Genomic DNA, 21,145 nt, shown 5'->3' on the forward strand with positions numbered 1-21,145 from the left:
TTTTTTTAAAAACAAAAGTGAAATAACAAATTTGAAATTTTCAGATAATTTGATAAACCAAAGAAAATACTATAAGATTTTTGTTGTGAAAAATGTCATCATTATTCCAGTTATTAGGCGGATACAGGCCTTTCTTCCAGATAGAAAGATGCATCATTGACAACACTACATTTAGACTACATTATCAGGTTTTAGATTTTTTTTCATTTTTGGAAGGTTGGGAATTATTTTCAATTTATTAAAGCAAGCACTAATTTAAAAAAATAAGTGTTGGGGGGGGGGGGGGGTGGAAGAAGGTTAGTTTTTTGTCCTATTACTATTTCGGAATGGGACCCTAATCCTGCGGGCTTTTACATGCCATGCTCTGCCCCTGCGGGGCTACCTATTACCAAAAATAATAAAGAAATGTCCCTGCTCCCCAATGTGTAGTAACAGTTTTGAAAAACAATGAATGAAAGTGCATTAGCACATAATCAGGTGCAATTTATTTCCATGCAAAGTTAGGACTTCCATTAAAGTGTATTCAAATTGAAGCTTTTTAAATACCTATTATTATGCCTTACTGGCCTACCATTGGTCAATTAAAATATATACTAGCATGCCATTTGTAATTTAGTCTGTGTATTGGCCTATCGTTGGTCATTTGTATTTTATGGCGTCATTTTTGATAGGGACTATAATAAGATTCAATCATATTGTTATTTTGTCAAACTTCTGTTGCTTGCACTAACTCAATTCTCTGTTTTAGTATACCTTCGCCATACTGCTAGTGTGCAGTGTATTGACAACAGCCAAGCAATACTGGGGAGATCCAATTGACTGTGTTATAGAAGGAGTACCTGCAGGTTTATAAACATTACAATAATGTTACATACTACTTTTAAAAATGTGGCAAAATAAGCTTTCCATTGAAATTTTATAATTCTTATATAAAAGTTACAAGGTCTGTGTATGTTTGCCTGTCTGTCTGTTCCGAAGGATCTCACTAAGTCCTGAACCGATATGGTTCGCCTTTACAATGTAGATTATCATAAAATCATGGTTGAAGAATTCAACCTCCTTCTACTTTATTTTCTACAGTTGCCATATTCTCTAACATAGGCTTATGGATTGTCCTTATCCTACATGCTTTAATTCAATCGGCGAAAAGCATTTAGGGGTAATTGAGGTTAGGAGGAGGGGAAATTGACGTCCATCCCCATTATTAATTTTAGTTTTAAAACACAAAAAGGTAAAATATTTAGGGGGGGGGGTAATCATTTTCCTTTTGAGGGTGTTGGTACTCCCACAAAAATTAGTTATAAACCTTTCCTGGAGAAGCTAAATTGTAAAGGAGAACCATATTGGTTCAAAGGTTAGCAAGATCCTTAAGTACAGACAGACAGAAAGCCTTGTACTTTTATATCAAGGATAGATAATCTTGAATAGTATGATTGTTCATAGGTGTATTTAAGACATATTGCTGGATCCATGGAACTTTTACTTTACCTGCACAATTAACAGGTATAAATATTTCATATTGCTGGATCCATGGAACTTTTACTCTACCTGCACAATTAACAGGTATAAATATTTCATATTGCTGGATCCATGGAACTTTTACTCTACCTGCACAATTAACAGGTATAAATATTTCATATTGCTGGATCCATGGAACTTTTACTCTACCTTTTACTCTACCTGAACAATTAATAATTGTATTCACTCACATAATACTTTCTTCCATCCAAAAATAGTGTAGTAGCAAAAGTAGATAATCTTGAAAATTTCATCCTTACATCAGCAGAAGGAAAATCTTATGAAAGCCCTATCATTATCTTCACATGTATAAAGATATTTTCATAATTCTCATAAACCGTAGAAATGAAGAAAGAAAACTACAATTGTTCTTTTAAAACCTGGAAAAAATCTCTATGGAAAACAACCCTCTGTTGAAGGATGAGAATATAATTTGCCATTAAGGATGCTGTGAGAATTGGTGCAAAAAAATGAACACAGTATGACGTAACAAAAAAAATTAGCCAATGAGAGGCCACTATAAATTTTACCATTGGTCAATAACGGCCTCTCATTGGCTAATTTTTTTTGTTACGTTATACTGTGTTTATTTTTTTGCACCAATACTCACAGCATCGCCATTCAGTGAAATCCTTTAAATGTCTTAGGGATGAACTATACTATTCTCTTATTTTCATCTACATATCATATTCATGCAAAAGTTTAACCACTAGAATTAATATAGAACCAACTGAAATCAGCATTGATACCTTTGACTGACAAATTTATTGATTATGCTTACCCAAGGTCGCTTGGGACGTGACTATGCCCATCCAGGAGTTGGACCTTATCCACTTATACCAGAAATTAATACATATGATTATGGACTTGTTAAGGTAAGACAAAAATTGAAGTGGTCATTTTTTCTAGGGTTGATTTATCTTTGGAGTGTGGTTGTACCCTTCCCAAATTAGCTATTAGCCTTCCCAGGACCAATAAGAAGCTACACTATGAAAGGGAACCTTATCGGTTCAGCAGTTAGTGAGATCCTTAAGTACACACAGACAGACAATCAGACAATTTTAACCTGTGACTTTCTTATAAGGATATGTGTAAATTTATATGTTTCTTACTCATTGTTAATATTGAAAAACAGTTTTATTTAATTTTTCAAATAAAGTCACGGTAATATAATTTAGGTAACCAACGACGGAGATGAGATAAGACATGCCTGGTACCAATGGGTGGCTTTTGTTCTTTTCTTTCAGGTGGGTAGCCTAGCGGTTAATTTTAGTACTAACATCTTTCTCACAAACCATAGAGATATATGTTGAAACTATAATCTAAACTTTTTGGTTCCATTACAGTATGATATTGATCTTACATTTATAAACATACTGGTAACTTTATCAGTAAATGCACATGATATAGATTTCTTAAATCATAACTGAACGGTTGGGGGTTGATAAATTAATTAGGTGAAAAAGGATTTAAAGGAGGGAATATTAATCTCGAAGAATAAATTTAGATGTCCGAAATATTAATCTCAGTGCTCACTGCAATGTTTTTTTGCCATCGTAAATTCTTCTTCACTTTCTAATCAAGATTCTTGATTATTACTGCATATCGAATTGCTGTTTAAGAAAGTCAGTGTATCAAGTTGAATTATGTTTATCAATTTGACAGTTTAACATAGATAGAAACTAATATTTAAGGCTCTGCTATGCTATATTCCCCATTTCATATGGGAGAATTGGGAAGGAGGAAAACTTGGAATGTTACTTCAGGTAAAGACTTACAAGTAGCATATCAACTCTATAATTAAGACATGTATGTATGTACGTCTAAAGTTCTGTTAACCGAAAAAAGGTTATTTGAATGAATTCTAATCATGCACAATAAGGAAATAGAATTTGAAGTTTAATCAGATTTTCTCTAAAAAGGTCTAAATTATGTCTTATGTATTCTGTTGAACAATATATTGAACATCCAGGCTTTTTAATCTAGTGGGAATATAATTCTGAATCAATAATAGGGATGGTATGGTTCAACTTTAGCGGGTGATGGACTAAATTTTATCTGATTTGTAATAAAGGAGGTTTTGGAGGTTGATGGAGTTTTAAACTCCAAGAGTGTTAATAGTTATTTCTCGCATCGTATTATAAACGGCTTTCCGCGGATATAGAAAATACAATTATGAGATTAAAACTAGTTTTTTTTAGCCCTGGGGTGCCGAAGGCACCGGCTAAAAAACTGGTTTTAATCTTATGATTGTACATTTTTATATTCGTAGAAAGCTGGATATAATACGATGCTAGACATAGTTTTTTCGTATGGATGAGAACCGGTTCCTATCCACCGGATTCGAATGAATACGAGAAATAATATTCTAATATCTTAGGATTTGAATGGTTATATATTAGACGGAGCAGAAATGACAATTAATAAAAGGTAATTTTCTGGACTAGAAATGAACAAGAATGACATTATTCATAAAAGTACAGTAAAAATACCATGAAAAAATATAATAATACATCTACAAGGGAATTTAATTTAAGAGCAACAAAAAAAGATGAAAGAAAAATTGTTTTTTTTTAATATCATATCTCTCTCCTTATTGTAAATTTATCTATATATGCGTATTCATGTTCTATTTTAATAGGACAATTCAATTCGTAGATTTAAAAAAAAATCTTTTAAAAATAAAAATAAAAATCACGCAACCTTTTCAAGTCACAACATGGAGAGAACAAATATTTTCACCCAAATATTTAATATTCAGGAAATTAGTGGTGAATTATCTAACAAGGACGTTACATGCGCATAACATTTATGTTTCAAAGTAAGTTGACTATGATGATTCAGTATCGCAGCTACTCCCTGAACAAGGATTATCTTTTGTAAACTGACCAATGTCATCCAATATCAAACTATTCTTTTGTGGACATAATGAACCTTGTTTAACAAAAAATAAATGGAAATTATTAGTTCAAGTTTTAAATTTGACAAATATTTAAAAGATATATTTTAAATGAATTGATATCGGTTTAGCTGTGTTTCAAATAATCATAGACATGTAATATGAATTCAATACACTGTGTTTAATTGTTTAAATCTAAAAAACATCAGTTGGTTTATAAAATAACTAGCGGCTTCACCCCTAGCCTCTAGGGACTTTGCCCCAAGAGGTGATCAAAAAAAAAATTTTGGTGAAATTCGTAAAAGGACCAAGGAAATCTTCAGCAAAAAAAAGGACCAAGGAAATCTTCAGCAAAAAAAAAGGACCAGGGAAATCTTCAGGGAAAAAAAATGGGTGGGATTTTTTTTTTTTTTTTTTTTTTGGGGGGGGTTGGGGGGTGTCCCACCCCATAAAAAAAGCCTAAAACCACCACAGAACCAGTAGGTATATTCCCTGAAGAGTAGAATCCAATCGGTTCAGTGGTTGCCGAGATCTTAAGGGACGGACAGACGGACGGACAGACATCATTCTACTTTGTATTATAGATAACATGTTATTTTAAAAAGTAACTTTTGTTGACATTTACTTCTTACTACAGCTTTAATTCTTCTCGTAATGTGGGTACGCAGTTAGATATTTTGTTATTTATGAATAAAATTATAATTTTAGATTTATTTTGTGTGAAATATTAAATATTGGAAATATATTAGGTAAGTATTTATTTAGTAATTAACAAGCGGCTTCGGATAAAGGCTTTTGAGTATATAATATGAAAAATGGGGAGGATACTTATTTTTTAATTCATAGTTCTGAATATAACTTCAAACATTATGACTAATTGTCACAGAAGCAGAGATAAATATTCATTTTCTATTATTTTGTGCCTCATACTAATCCAGAATCCAGACAACTACCTGTCCCTCCCAAGTAGTGGGAACTCTTTTCGTCTGCTAGTTAATTGCTTTCTGAATTTTGTAGAGACTCGGCTGTGTCTATATTTTAGATGCAATTTGCTGATTTCAAAGACCCAATATAACATCGGGACATGGTTCCCACCCTTAGGGCAGAGTACCTTATGCCCCCTCTATTCTTTTTCTTTAATACTGCAATCCATTCAAAAGAATAATTGTACAAATATTTCCCCATACACATAATCATTTATTTTACAAATAATTATATTTTGTAGGACAAATGTTCCTTATGGATTATTTCCTTGGGGGAGAATTTTCAACTTATGGCTTTAATATTATTAGAATTTCTGGATTAGAGGTAAATAATTTAAAGCATTTTCTTACGTCAAGACATGGCATTTTTACTTGATAACTGTCCTAATGTTTAAATATATGATTTAAAATACAAACTTTTTAATAGACAATAAAATTTTAAAGTCTATATTAAGAGATATAAGTTTTCCGGAATTGTAATGTAGGGAGTAGATTTGAAATCTGCATCAAATTTTAAGGATTTTTTTTATAAAATTCGTTTTTTGTAAAATTCTTTATCTAAAAGCGGAAATACATTTTAAGTTAATTAATTTTGACCAATAGGATAGGTGGATTTTAAACTACCTGCGCTCTAATTGGTTGAATGATGTACGACATCCAATCAGAGCGCAGATTTTTTAAATCCACCAATCACGGATGCCAAAATTAATTAACTTAATTTGTATTTCCGCTTTTAGATAAAGAATTATACAAGAAACGAATTTTATAAAAAATCCTTAAAATTTGATGCAGATTTCAAATCTACTCCCTACATTACAATTCCGGAAAACTTATATCTCTTAGTCTATATGTTCAAAATATGTTTAATTTTCTATATATATAAAAGGCTTTTCATTAAATACTATAATTTGCTATCATCCTTATATAAAAGTAACAGGATGATTTTCTGTTTATATGTGTGTTTGTGTGTTGAAATAGATCTCCCTAACCCCTGGACCGATATAGTTCTCCTTTATATTTAAGCATATCCTAGGTCCAGGAAAACTTTTTGATTATTTTGGGTCGGGTACCATCACTCTCCCAAAGAAAGCGCCACTAGAAAAAAATCCACCTGCAACTTTAAAACATTTTTTTAAAGACTAAGATTAAATTCCCTATAACCACGAAAGACGTCTAAGGGGTGCTGTGGCCGCTAGTTTTAATAAACTAATCCTAAACTATTTTTTTAAGGACCAAGAACGAATAGATCCGATGGCGAAAGTGTTTCCTAAAGTTTCCAAATGCACCTTCCATAAATACGGACCTTCTGGTACAATTGCAAGACATGATGGACTTTGTATCCTACCCATCAATATCATTAATGAAAAGGAATATTATAAACAACTATTAAAACAATGCCAATTATAGGATGGTTGTCTGTCTATCCACTTGTTTGTACCGAATGCTCCCACTAACCGCTAACCGATATGGTTCACCTTTACAGTGAAGCTTTTTAAGTTGAGGGATGTTTTATAACTATTTAAAGAAGGGTACTTCTGCCATCCAAATAGAAATCGCCCCTGGAAAAAGATACCCCCCACCCTCTCCCGACTTTGTTTGTTGACTCACCACCCTCTTCGACCTCCCCTTTTCCTCATTTACCCTAGAGGCCTCTAGGGGCGTAGCTGAATTGTTAACATTCATATTTAAAGATTATCATTTATGTTTATATCAAAATTGATTAGATCTATATATTTCTTTGGTTTTGGTTTCTGGTACTAATCTGTTGGACCACGCTATTCTTTGTTTTTAGAATCATCACCATCTTATCGTTGTAAGTATTTATATATCTTTAAAGGGCAGCTACTCCCTAAATTAACTAGCAGCTGCACTCTAGAGGACCTCGAGTAAGATATAATGGGGGTGCTGGGGGGGGGGGGGCGGGGGGGATAGGGTGATCCCACAACCATTTAAAGAAGAAACAGTAAAAACAAGGATGACAACATCCTTAAAAATCGTTCTTAACTACTACAAGAATCACCATGCAAAGTTTGAAATCGATAGGACAATTGTAACATGCCTAAATTAACGAATAAAGCTATCCGTTCCGGATAGAAGGACCTACCCTAATTATAGAAAATCTTCGATTTTAAAAATTGTTGGTGACGGGAGGATTTTTTTATAATGTTTGAGGTAGCATTCCCTCTTTCCGGGTCCTATAAGAAGTTTGTTTTAGCAGTTAACGAGATCTTTTGGTACACACCATCATTCACAGAAAGAAAGAACTATTTATGGACATCTTTAACAGTAAAATGAAAAACTCTAAGATTAATTTAAGATTTGTCCGCCCAAACCAACAATACTATAATAGATTTAGTAAAGTATTTATTATTTTAAGAAACTTGTTGATATATTAGAGTAAAAATACTATAGGGAGAAAGGGTTAAATAACTGTAACTCCCCATCGCAACCACCTAATGCAACCTTTCTATTAGGCCATTGAAAATCAACCAATGGTGTCTATACTATAGATTTGTTGTTAATATTGCGATACAATACATGGTTTTTCAGTCTGGCCCCGAAAATAAATGTAAGTTTAACACCCATACTGGAAAAATACTTCACTAATTTTATAATTTTAGAAGAACAAGGTTCCTGATATTCTGTGGAAGAGCAACTTCAAATGACACAGATGATTTGAGCTATGGTAACTATGGTTATTTATTGATTCGTGTTATATACAGTTATCCGTGGATATTAAATGCAAAATTATAAGATTAAAACTAGTTTGGTTAACAAAACTTGTATTTATTTTATGACTTTTACTTTGATATTCGTGGATATGTTAAAACTCATGTTTATTTTCTACTGCTATAAGAATTACACAGCAAGGTTTCGAATGGAAAGGACGTCTCTTTCATGACCAAATTTACAATAGGAGTGAACACTATTAATAAAACTAAAGCTCAAATTAACAGACAGTCGGACAAACGAACATTTATATGTAACAAAGAGTTCCAGCGCTCTTGATATGAATTTGATAATATTTTAGTTAGAATTCATGATTCAAAGCAAATTGTGTGAAATTGTTATAGTAATCATCATGCTATGTTGAAAGTAGAATATAATAAAGCTAAATAAAGTATAAAGCTATCCGTACCGTGACGAACATATAATAAATGTAGAAAAGTTTTGTTAAACTTTAAAATTAATATTCAGTCAAACACCTTTTTTAGGTCTAAAACACAATAATTAAAACTCCAAAGTAAAACATAAACTAATGATTAACAAGGATGACAACATCCATAAAAGCAACACATTAAAATTAACACTTGTAGAGTGTCATAACTGAATAATCTGAATATTAATGCATATATCTATTCAAAATTGTAAGTAAATTTGTTGCAAAACTGATTGAATAAATGTTACTGTTTAAGGTCTCGATTATCGAGATGCTTCGCTTATAACACTATACCTTGTTGTAATAGGAATCAGTATAAAAAATAGACGAATAGGATAATTTTAACATTAAAAATATTGTTGTTTAAAAAGTTAAAAATCAGCTTGTTTTAAATGGACGTGACTTTCTGGTAACGACTATAGAGTTTCTGCGCTTTCTAAGTCGTACCTGACTGTTATAGGAATCAGTATGCAAAGTTTGAAATCGATAGGACAATTTTAACCTGTTTAAATTAACGAAAAGAGCTAACTGTAACAGACGTACTGACGGACCGACCCTAATTATAGAAAAGCTATAAAAATACATTATTATCCAATGGAAACTTGCTAATCCAAATTATAATCTTTAAGATTTTGTCTAAAACTAAACATCTTCGAAATTGTTGGTCCGATTTGTTTGTACTATTCAAGGAAGCTTTATTAATGTCTTAAGATGGTTTTGGGCTCTTCTATAAGCTAGGGTCGAAGCAACTAGTAGCAAAATAAACAAATAGGAGCATCATGTATAGAGTCTCATTAGTGAAATCATTATTTAATATTATGCCATATTATATTGAGATCAACCATATGAAAAATCAATATTATTTTTCAAAATAAAATTTATCTATCATTAACATAACGTACATATTTTTTCTTGAAAAATATACAAGCAAGTATTTTAAAATATATGAGATATTTGTACCTTAATATCCAATAACGGCTAACAAATCATATTTTTATAGTGATGTCAAAACTGTGGTTTGGTGACTGGTTTATCCTGATGCAACTAAGCAAAAATATGAATCCTGTCATTTTTCATGACCTTATCATTGATCTTAGAAGAAGGTAACTGGCAGGGCTCGGCAGTCGCACGTAAGCCTTAAAATTAAAACCTATTGAGGGCAACAACAAAAAACTTCAAGAAAGGATTTTCTGTTTACTAACATATTTAGACAACCAGCTGAATTTTAAAGTTTAAGTAACTTGACTATTTCACTTAGGCTTACACGTGACTGACGTCCGAATTCCGAGCCCTGGTAACTGGTGCTTTAACACAGAAAGCCTGTTGACCACTGAACTCGACAACTATTTCTTATTTATTTTAACATATAAAGTCTTAAGATTTACATATTCTTTAATATATCCATAAATCAATAATAATTAAACCTAGTAAAAGTGTCTGACTCTGATTATGATGTAAAAAAAAATTAGCCAATGAGAGGCCACTATAAATTTTACCATTGGTCAAGTACAGTGTATACTGGCCTCTCATTGGCTATTTTTTTGCGTCATAATCAGAGTCAGACACTTTTACTAGGTTCTTATAATTAAATTTGATTAGGTTTGAAGAATTAGATTCTCTTGAGAGCATAAATACTAGGTAAAAATTTTCGAAAAATAATTTCTTACAATTAATCCAATTAGCTCGTCTTCCCAAAAATTGACTTATTACACAAATAACATCTTCCCCCATCTTATTTTTAAATAAATTCAAATTGGGGTTTATATTCACCGGTTTGTTAGGTTAGGATATATTGAATACTGAGTAGTCCCACAGTGTTATGCCACTGCAGGTCAGGCAGAGGATAAACATTGGAACAAGGTTGACAACATCCATAAATAGCGAAGCACAAAAAATTGTGGATGGGAATATGTACAAGTAGATTTAAGGTGTATTTATTAAAATCAAGTTTACATTATTGGAGAAAATGAACACACAACCTTGTTTTATTTTGTATGATGACGACGGTTTAAGTAAATTACATACTAGATGCATATAACAATGGGAGAATTTTTTAAACTATCATCACAAAAAAGTTTGAAAATTAAACCAAAAATACCAAAATATGGGGAAATATGTCAAACATATAAAAATAGCCAAAAACCTGCTAAAAGGCAGTCTGACCGCCATTATTTCTTTTCTTAAAACGCCAGAAATTTAATTTTTATATCTATAACTGAAATATTTTGAAAATCGGATCTTAAACACCAAAGATATTGGGAAAAGTGTAAAAAATATAAAAATAGCCAAAAACCTGCAAAAGGGCAGTCTGACCGTCATTGTTGTTTTCTTCAAACGGCAGGAAATTTAATTTTGATATCTTTAACTGAAAAAGTTTTGAAGATCGGACCATAAACACCAAAGATATTGGGAAAAATGTGAAAAAAAATTTAAATAGCCAAAAACCTGTAAAAAGGCAGTCTGACCGTCATTGTTGTTTTCTTCAAACGACTTGAAATTTTATTTTGATATCTTAAACTGAAAACATTTTGAAAATCGGACAATAAACACCAAAGATATGGGGAAAAATGTGGAAAATATAAAAATAGCCTTAAACCTGCTAAAAAGGAGTCCGACCGTCTTTGAAGTTCTGTAGTTAATTGTGCTACTTCATGATGGGAATGTTGTCAAAAAGTTTCAGCTTTCTATCTATTATAGGAGCTGAGTAAATCCCATTTCCCCCATAGAGTTACGGACTGACTGACGGACGGACAGACAAAGTGAATTATAGAGTAGCTTCGATACTAAAAAGACACCCCTCTTTAAAATTAACTTGAAAAAAAAAGAAGTTTTCAGTGCTGGATAGGTACTTTGGGGGGAAAGCACCTAAAACAGTCATTGTTGATACAAAACTTTCTTGATTTAGTTACTATTAATAATTCATTTGATTTAGGGCGACGAGAAGAGATGGGTACACTGCTTTACCCATTAAGGTTTCTTTTATTATTTGTATCACTAGAAATATAATATAGAAGCATATTCTGAACCCTTTTTTTCGTCAAATCTAAGAAGGAACATATCTAGCAGACAAAAGTATTGTTTATTTTCGACTCAAGCTGATTTGGATTTTTAAAAATTGATAGACTCGCTACTCGCTGGTGAGGCAAAATTATTTTTGTGAAAAATCATCCAAAAACACATTAAAAATCTACAAAAATTAAACAAAATCATATGTTAATAACCCTTTTAAGATTTTATTTAGTTTTTGTAAATTTTTTATGCGATTTTGGAGGATTTTTCACAAAAAAATTTTTGCCTAACCAGCGAGTAGCCAGCCTAACTTTTTAAAAAAAGAATCCACCTCTCTTTGAAGCTTTCAAATTTAAGACGAAATTTTTGGGCAATTAAGTCCGATTCCGCAAAGCTTTCTACTAAGAAAATATACTGTTTACAGATGACTTTTATCTAAGCTATGTATAAAATGAAAAAAAACATGCGTTCGTAACAAAATGTGTACACAATTTCAACCAATGAGATTAAATGTATGTACCGATGCGATTCTCTTATTGGCTCAATCAGACATTACCTCTCTTTCTTAGTACCTTTATTTTTGTATGACAAGTCTAAAATCCAGGGATACCAAGAGATAAGACAATGGTTGATAAATTGATGTACATCCTCAGTTATGATACACAAAAATAGCCCTTCTTCAGATTGCACTCAACTTTGAGAACTAGTGTAATAAACAGCCAAATGTCCCCTCCTTCCCTGCTTAAATCTTACCCTGACCAATACAAAGCTTTCCTGAAAATTAGAACCTTGACTGTATATGGCTGTTTCCAATTTCTTACAAAATTAATAGATAAGCTAATTTTTAAGAGAAGCTATCCTGTAAAGGAAAACCATATAGGTTCAGTGGTTTGCGAGATCCTTTGGCACACACGAATAGATCCTTCCTAGAATCTATGTGAAGCTTTCTTTAAATGGAGAACACATTCGGTTCAGCAGTTATCAAAAAACCTTACTGCTCTATATAATAAGATGGTTCATCTTGTAACTGTGAAGAAAATTTTCCATTAACCTTTTTACAATTTTTACTACCTAGTGCTGCTGTTAATACAAGATTAGAGTATCTCTGTGGATAAAAATTCCAGTAACTTCTTTGTTAAATTGAGGATTTTAAATCTTCAAAACTCCATAATTTGCTTCAGTAAGATATGCTTTGAAAATTAAAATAAATTTGTTTGACAAAACTGACCAAAACTTTATATCATTGTTTTTTTAAAGCTTTTTATTGTTATTTATGAATATTAGATCTTTTCATGAAAATACCCATTCTCGAATTTCATTCTTCTGCTAACCTAAAAAGTTACTTTAGGGGCCTAGAAATACATGTACAAAATTTCAGCTCTTTATCTCTACTGGCGACCTAGCGCCAGGCATGTAAAATATCAACAGATAACGGTAGCACGGCGGTTTTAACAATATCTCAGTAATGTGCAGGTTTTAAGCTCTTCTGCATATTTCAATTTAAACACATAAGGCTAAAGATATTATATCCAAAAAATCTTTTGTCAAAGTCTACTCTACACCTAGCGCCAGTCAGTTTTCTAAAATCATGCATTTTATACCTGTGAAAAATGAAATCGCCAGCGCTAGGTGTAGAGTAGACTTTGACAAAAGATTTTTGGGATATCATATCTTAGGCCTTATGTGTTTAAGTTGAAATATGCAGAACATCTAAATTCCCCTTCCAAGCCATTCTCTATGCATTTTAATTTTTTTTATGAAATAACGGGATTTCAAAACTGCCTTTTGAAAAGGCCTAAAAAGTATCTTTTTTTGTCCCTTTTTTCACTGTTTATAGTTACAACTTATTAAGACATTATTCTCAGTTAAAAAAAAATTTGCGCTTCCAGCACCCAAACCGGCAAAAACAGGCAGTTAAACTTCTGTACCCCTACTTAACCCCCTAACAGAACCCCCCCTCTATCTCGGCTCTTGTTACAGATAGAGACTTAAAACTTTTTTCTGGTGGTTCATGTGTATTTTTAGTCATAGCGGTCAGACCGCTCCTTATCCGCTTTTTAGCGGCCAGCAGCTAAATATTAAGACTACTGTAGAGCAGCCAATTTTAAAGCTAAGAAAACCAAATTTTATGACGAACTATTATTTTTTATAACAAAAAAAATCCATATTTTTTTATTGTACTACATAAGTTTTGTTGTCCCTCATTTTTATTTTATTTGTCAAAATTTATTCAGAAGGTACCATGTGATCTATCATATATATTTATTCATACTTTTCTACACTTTTTGTGTGTCAAATCAGATTGATTCCTAGATTTTCAAGTTCTTGGGAAGGTGGTGTTACCCTCACCAAATTAGTTATAAACCTTCCCAGGACCTAAGAGAAGCTACCCTGTTATGGGGAACCATATCAGTTCAGCAGTTAGTGAGATCCTTCAGTACAGAGAAACATAAAAACAGAGAGACATAAAAACATAAATAAAATATCCTCCCCCCCCCCCCCCCCCCCCCGCCTAATAAAAACATTGGACGTCCTTGAAGGGGAGAATGGTAATATTACTACAATTATTTTTTACACTATATCAATATTAAATATTTTACAAAATTTTATATAAAGACAACCATAGACACAATTTTTCTCACTATCACTGATTATAAACTTTTTTTTGTTAGATACTATCAAAATAGGTCCTTCACTTATTGTATCCACCTTTCAACTAAAATCAGAAGACATTTCTAAAGTCATTTTATGCATACTAGCACATAAGAATCACCAGCAACTTCATTTTCTGTCAATGATCCAGAATCTTTCTATCAACAGTTAAATTTTGAAAATACATCTTGCATTTGAAAAGGAAAATAAGAAAGATAATGTGTAATAGGATGGAAAAGATCATCTTAATGTTTTTAACAATTAGATTTGTATATTTTGATTTTGTTTTTAACCCTTTGTAGACAAATTGACAATATTTCTAGGAACATGGAAAGAAAACAAAGTCATTCCTAAATTAGGACAGAAGTCACCTTCCTAGGAAGGACATAAGTAGCCTTCCTTATGTGAGAATTTGTTAGATGAAGGGCATAATATGCCTCCCTTAACAAAGATTTTGCAAGATTGAGGACATAAGTAGCCTCCCTTCACCTCACAAAACCTAGCCTTTTGATCCTTCACAAAATCTTGCATAAAAATGGTTATTGGTCCTTCACATAGCAAATTCTTGCAAAACATAGCAAATTCTTGCAAAACATAGCAAATTCTTACAAAACATAGCAAATTCTTGCAAAACATAGCAAATTCTTACAAAACATAGCAAATTCTTAGAAAACTTAGCTTTTCTGTCCTTCACATAGCAAACTCTTGCAAAACATAGCAAATTCTTACAAAACAAAGCAAACTCTTGCAAAACATAGTAAATTCTTACAAAACATAGCAAATTCTTGGAAAAGATAGCAAATTCTTGCAAAACATAGCAAAGTCTTGCAAAACATAGCAAATTCTTGCAAAACATAGCAAATTCTTGCAAAACATAGCAAATTCTTGGAAAATTTAGCTTTTCTGTCCTTCACATAGCAAATTCTTGCAAAACAAAGCAAATTCTTGAAAAACTTAGCTTTTCTGTCCTTCACATAGCTAATTCTTGCAAAACATAGCAAATTCTTACAAAACATAGCAAATTCTTGCAAAACATAGCAAATTCTTACAAAACATAGCAAATTCTTGCAAAACATAGCAAATTCTTGCAAAATATAGCAAATTCTTGCAAAACATAGCAAATTCTTGCAAAACATAGCAAATTCTTACAAAACATAGCAAATTCTTGCAAAACATAGCAAATTCTTACAAAACATAGCAAATTCTTGCAAAACATAGCAAATTCTTGCAAAACATAGCTTTTCTGTCCTTCACATAGCTTATTCTTGCAAAACATAGCAAATTCTTACAAAACATAGCAAATTCTTGCAAAACAAAGCAAATTCTTTTAAAACATAGCAAATTCTTACAAAACATAGCAAATTCCTGCAAAACATAGCAAATTCTTACAAAACATAGCAAATTCTTGCAAAACATAGCAAATTCTTGCAAAACTTAGCTTTTCTGTCCTTCACATAGCAAATTCTTGCAAAATATAGAAAATTCTTACAAAACATAGCAAACTCTTACAAAACATAGCAAATTCTTGAAAAACTTAGCTTTTCTGTCCTTGACATAGCTAATTTTTGCAAAACATAGCAAATTCTTACAAAACATAGCAAATTCTTACAAAACATAGCAAATTCTTGCAAAACATAGCAAATTCTTACAAAACATAGCAAATTCTTGCAAAACATAGCAAATTCTTGCAATAGGGGTCCCAATCTCAAAAGTGAAGTTTCAGCGTGATCCGACCACAGGTTCTTGAGATACGGGGTGTCCTTGGTACCGACAGTAAGATTTGGGAAATGGTTCGAATCCTTAGTAAATTTGGTTAATTCCAAAAATTTTTTGACACTTAGAATATTTTCGACCTGGTGTCCTCTCAGTAGGTGGTGTCACCTGGGTATTTTTCTTCAAAAATTTGACTAAAAGTCAAAATATTTTTGGACTTTGAATTTGAAACATTTCCCAAATCTTACCGTCAGTACCAAGGACACCAGGTCATCGTATCTCAAGAACCGGTGGTCGGATCGCGCTGAAACTTTGTTTTTGAGTTTGGGACCCTTGTTGCAAGAATTTGCTATGTTTTGCAAGAAATTGCTATGTTTTGTAAGAATTTGCTATGTTTTGTAAGAATTTGCTATGTTTAATCAGAATTTGCTATTTTTTGTAAGAGTTTGCTATGTTTTGCAAGAATTAGCTATGTGAAGAACAGAAAAGCTAAGTTTTCCAAGAATTTGCTCTGTTTTGTAAGAGTTTGCTATGTTTTGCAAGAATTAGCTATGTGAAGAACAGAAAAGCTAAGTTTTCCAAGAATTTGCTATGTTTTGTAAGAATTTGCTATGTTTTGCAAGAATTTGCTATGTTTTGTAAGAATTTGCTATGTTTTGCAAGAATTTGCTATGTTTTGTAAGAATTTGCTATGTTTTGCAAGAATTTGCTATGTTTTGCAAGAATTTGCTATGTTTTGCAAGAATTTGCTATGTTTTGCAAGAATTTGCTATGTTTTGTAAGAATTTGTTATGTTTTGCAAGAATTTGCTATGTGAAGGACAAAAAAGCTAAGTTTTCCAAGAATTTGCTATGGTTTGCAAAAATTAGCTATGTGAAGGACAGAAAAGCTAAGTTTTGCAAGAATTTGCTATGTTTTGCAAGAATTTGCTATGTTTTGCAAGAATTTGCTATGTTTTGCAAGAATTTGCTATGTTTTGCAAGAATTTGCTATGTTTTGCAAGAATTTGCTATGTTTTGCAAGAATTTGCTATGTTTTGCAAGAATTTGCTATGTTTTGCAAGAATTTGCTTTGTTTTGCAAGAATTTGCTATGTTTTGCAAGAATTTGCTATGTGAAGGACAGAAAAGCTAAGTTTTCCAAGAATTTGCTAAGTTTTGCAAGAATTTGCTATGTTTTGCAAGAATTTGCTATGTTTTGTAAGAATTTGCTATGTTTTGCAAGAATATGCTATGTTTTGTAATAATTTGCTATATTTTGCAAAAATTTGCTATGTGAAGGACAGAAAAGCTAAGTTTTCCAATAATTTGCAATGTTTTGCAAGAATTTGCTATGTTTTGCAAGAATTTGCTATGTGAAGGACAGAAAAGGTTTTGCTATGTGAAGGATAGAAAAGCTAAGTTTTGTCAGACAAAGGACATAAGTCATCTCCCTTAAGTTAGATTTTGTTAGATGAAGGACATAAGTAGCCTTCCTTAGATCAATTAGATCAATTTCCAGTGACTTCTGTCCTAATTAGGAATGACTTTGTTTTCTTTCCTATTTCTAAATGTTAATTTATTTAATTGCCTGCGTCTGGCATCTGACTAAAATAAAAATCTATTACATTAGTTTCAACAATTAACTGTGTTGCCCCTTTCCGGACCTTAATCAGCCAATTTTTGTATTCTTTTATTGTGATCATAAACAGATAAAAATATTAATTAGCGCCGCCAACCGCCATTTTACTGCCAAAATTGGCGGTTTCCGTTATTTGTCGTTTTTTGGCGATGGTCAGAAAAGGTATTTTTTTGTTATAAAAAATAATAGTTCGTCATAAAATTTGGTTTTCTTAGCTTTAAAATTGGCTGCTCTACAGCAGTTTTAATATTTAGCAGCTGGCTGCTAAAAAGCGGATAAGGAGCGGTCTGACCGCTATGACTAGAAAAAGTAATTTTCTCTAAAAATAAACATGAACCACCAGAAAAAAGTTTTATGTCTCTATCTGTAACAAGAGCCGAGATAGAGGGGGGGGGGTCTGTTAGGGGGTTAAGTAGGGGTACAGAAGTTTAACTGCCTGTTTTTGCCGGTTTTGTTGCTGGAAGCGCCAATGTTTTTTAACTGAGAATAATATCTTAATAAATTGTAACTATAAACAGATGAAAATATTATTTAGCGCCGCCAACCGCCATTTTACCGCTAAAATTGGCGGTTTCCGTTATTTGTTGTTTTTTGGCGATGGTCAGAAAGGTATTTTTTGTTATAAAAAATAATAGTTCGTTATAAAATTTGGTTTTCTTAGCTTTAAAATTGGCTGATCTACAGCAGTTTTAATATTTAGCTGCCGGCCGCTAAAAAGCGGATAAGGAGCAGTCTGACCGCTATGACTAGAAAAGTAATTTTCTCTAAAAATACACATGAACCACCAGAAAAAAGTTTTAAGTCTCTATCTGTAACAGGAGCCGAGATAGAGGGGGGGTTCTGTTAGGGGGTTAAGTCGGGGTACAGAAGTTTAACTGCCTGTTTTTGCTGGCTTTGGTGCTGGAAGCGCTGATTTTTTTTTAACTGAGAATTATATCTTAATAAGTTGTAACTATAAACAGTGAAAAAAGGGACAAAAAAAGATACTTTTTAGGCCTTTTCAAAAGGCAGTTTTGAAATCCCGTTATTTCATAAAAAAATTTAAAATGCATAGAGAATGGCTTGGAAGGGGAATTTAGGTGTTCTGCATATTTCAACTTAAACACATAAGGCCTAAGATATGATATCCCAAAAATCTTTTGTCAAAGTCTACTCTACACCTAGCGCTGGCGATTTCATTTTTCACAGGTATAAAATGCATGATTTTAGAAAACTGACTGGCGCTAGGTGTAGAGTAGACTTTGACAAAAGATTTTTTGAATATAATATCTTTGGCCTTATGTGTTTAAATTGAAATATGCAGAAGAGCTTAAAACCTGCACATTACTGAGATATTGTTAAAACCGCCGTGCTACCGTTATCTGTTGATATTTTACATGCCTGGCGCTAGGTCGCCAGTAGAGATAAAGAGCTGAAATTTTGTACATGTATTTCTAGGCCCCTAAAGTAACTTTTTAGGTTAGCAGAAGAATGAAATTCGAGAAAGGGTATTTTCATGAAAAGATCTAATGAATATAATTGTTGATATTGCTCTATTTTTGTAGGATAAAAATTCCAGATCTTCCGCTGCTATGTAAGAAGAAGTTACTTGTGGATCAGAAAAAAATGGATTTTTTGTGAATTTAAAATTTCCTAAATTTTTGCAATGTTTTATGTAGTTTTAGAGTTTAATCAATTAACTTTTATGTTTAAGTTCCGCCCTTTTGTTATGTACAATATTAGGGCTTTTTAAATTTATTTATTGAGTTTTAATTTAAAAAAAAGTTTAAAATTATTTATTCACTCTTTTTAACCATGTTATGCCTCTAAATTGTGAAATAATTGTTTCAATAAAAATTTAATTTCTGATAAATTCTGATTATTCAGTTCTGACACTCCACAAGTGTTAATGTTCGGTTGTCTTACAGTTTCTGAGTGAGTCGCTTTAATGGATGTTGTCATCCTTGTTTTATTGATATTCAAAGTAGCTTGAAAATATTCCATGTAAAAAAATGCTTAATTTAGAGAAAAAGCAAGTTAAACTTTTAAATCTGTTGTTAAAGAAACTGTCCTACCCCAAATGTAGGAGTCCCAAACGTCAGAGTGGACAAACGCAGGAGTCCCAAACGCAGGAGTCCCAAACGTCGGAGTGGACATTGCTTAAGTAAAACGCAGGAGTGTCCACTATTTTAATAATATGACAATTTTGAAATTTTTTTATACCCATGTCTACAAAATAATGGTTATGGCTGCAGTGCTCGGCCCCCTAGCCTGCCTAGCCGCAGCGCTCGGCCCCCTGGCCTATAACCTAACCTAATCTAACTAAGAAAAATAAGGGGACCGAGGGAGGGGGGGGGGGGGTTGTATAAAAAATTCAAAATTGAAAAAAAATTCAAAATTGAAAAAAAATCTAAATTGAAAAAAAAATCAAAATAAAAGAAAAATTCAAAATTGAAAAAAAAATTTGGGACTCCTGTGTTTGTCCACTCCGACGTTTGTCCCAAAAATCCTGCGTTTTCCACTCCGATGTTTGTCCCACTCCTGCATTTGTCCCACTCCGACGTTTGGGACTCCTGCATTTGTCCACTCCGATGTTTTTCCACTCCTACGTTTGGGACTCCTACGTTTGTCGTGGAACCAAAGATAATACAATAAATGCAGAATATGTGGATATTGAGAGGGATTATCGCATTCCCTGATAAAATGTTTCTCTAAGCTGGCTAATATAGCACCACTGAAAAAAACTAACAAAAAAACCTTCTTATATTATTATTATTTAAATTCAATTGTCTATAACAAAATCTTTTCAATCAATTAAATACTTTTGTCATTGGCATTTCTCTTGCAGCTTTTTACAAATCTGTTGTTGTACTTAACCCTTACAGATCGGGCCCCAATTCCCACCTTAATAGATCGGAGGGGGGGGGGCTCCAAGAGACTCCCCCTCTATCTTGGCTCCTGTTACAGTTAGAGACATAAATTTTTTTTCTGATGGTTCATGTGTATTTTTAGAGAAAATTACTTTTTCTAGTCACAGCAGTCAGACCGCTCCTTAGCCGCTTTTTAGCGGCCAGCCGCTAAATATTAAAATAGCTGTAGAACGGCCAATTTTGCAGCTAGGATGACCAAATTTTAGGACAAACTTTTATTTTTCATAACAAAAAAAAATTACTTTTTCTGATCATCGCCGAAAAACGGCAAATAACGGAAACCGCTATTTTCAGCGGTTACGGCGGTAAAACGGCGGTTGGCGGCGCCAATTAATATTTTTATCTGTTTATTGTTGCTCAAGGACTTACCAAAAAAAATATAGGTCTCTAGCTGTAATAGAAGCCACGATATTCATGATATATGTCTGTATTAAAAGCCGGACATAAATCGGTCATAAAGTTGGCCAGGGAGCGGTCAAACGTATTCACCAAAAAAAATTTAGTTTTCTACCTTATACACAAAAGTCATAATGCAGAAATTAAGATTTATCTAGCATTTTTTCTAAATTTGGTGCCACCTAACCGACTTTGACCGGACGCCACGACCGACACAGACCAGATATCCTTATAAGATCAACTCTTGCCGACGTATAATTACTAAACTTAAAAAGTCATGAAGTCAC

At 32.5% G+C, this 21,145-nt stretch overlaps 1 protein-coding gene across 3 annotated transcripts; it reads left to right on the forward strand.

The window, feature by feature from the left end:
• Positions 1–48: 48 nt before the first annotated feature.
• Positions 49–19,405, forward strand: LOC145324789 (innexin inx2-like). Of its 3 annotated transcripts, XR_013881327.1 has the most exons (18): positions 49–188; positions 749–845; positions 1,444–1,503; positions 2,305–2,393; positions 2,697–2,765; positions 3,213–3,284; positions 3,899–3,948; positions 4,280–4,339; positions 5,126–5,166; positions 5,643–5,725; positions 6,631–6,766; positions 7,123–7,213; positions 8,022–8,086; positions 9,561–9,663; positions 10,160–10,198; positions 11,493–11,532; positions 12,645–12,749; positions 19,098–19,405. XR_013881327.1 is itself a non-coding variant. In XM_080167427.1 (17 exons), exons 1-17 carry the CDS (start codon positions 93–95, stop codon positions 19,128–19,130), a joined length of 1,224 nt encoding a protein of 407 aa, XP_080023553.1. In that variant the 5' UTR covers positions 49–92; the 3' UTR covers positions 19,131–19,405. The 3 variants fall into 3 exon arrangements, 2 of the variants coding, with proteins under 2 accessions (XP_080023553.1, XP_080023554.1); XM_080167427.1 differs by lacking the exon at positions 12,645–12,749; XM_080167428.1 differs by lacking the exon at positions 19,098–19,405 and having other exon boundaries at positions 12,645–12,750.
• Positions 19,406–21,145: the final 1,740 nt, after the last annotated feature.

Source organism: Acartia tonsa, chromosome 7 (assembly GCF_053477335.1).
Source record: "Acartia tonsa isolate MP-2025a chromosome 7, ASM5347733v1, whole genome shotgun sequence".
Taxonomy (NCBI): Eukaryota; Metazoa; Arthropoda; class Copepoda; order Calanoida; family Acartiidae; genus Acartia; species Acartia tonsa.

What these genes read in the sequence shown, in the direction of transcription:
- LOC145324789 (XM_080167427.1), top strand. Translation starts at nt 93, where the DNA reads ATGTCATCATTATTCCAGTTATTAGGCGGATACAGGCCTTTCTTCCAG. An exon ending in ATGATTATGGACTTGTTAAG is followed by an intron (nt 2,394 to 2,696) that starts GTAAGACAAAAA and finishes AATATAATTTAG; the next exon opens with GTAACCAACGACGGAGATGA. An exon ending in CACAGATGATTTGAGCTATG is followed by an intron (nt 8,087 to 9,560) that starts GTAACTATGGTT and finishes ATATTTTTATAG; the next exon opens with TGATGTCAAAACTGTGGTTT.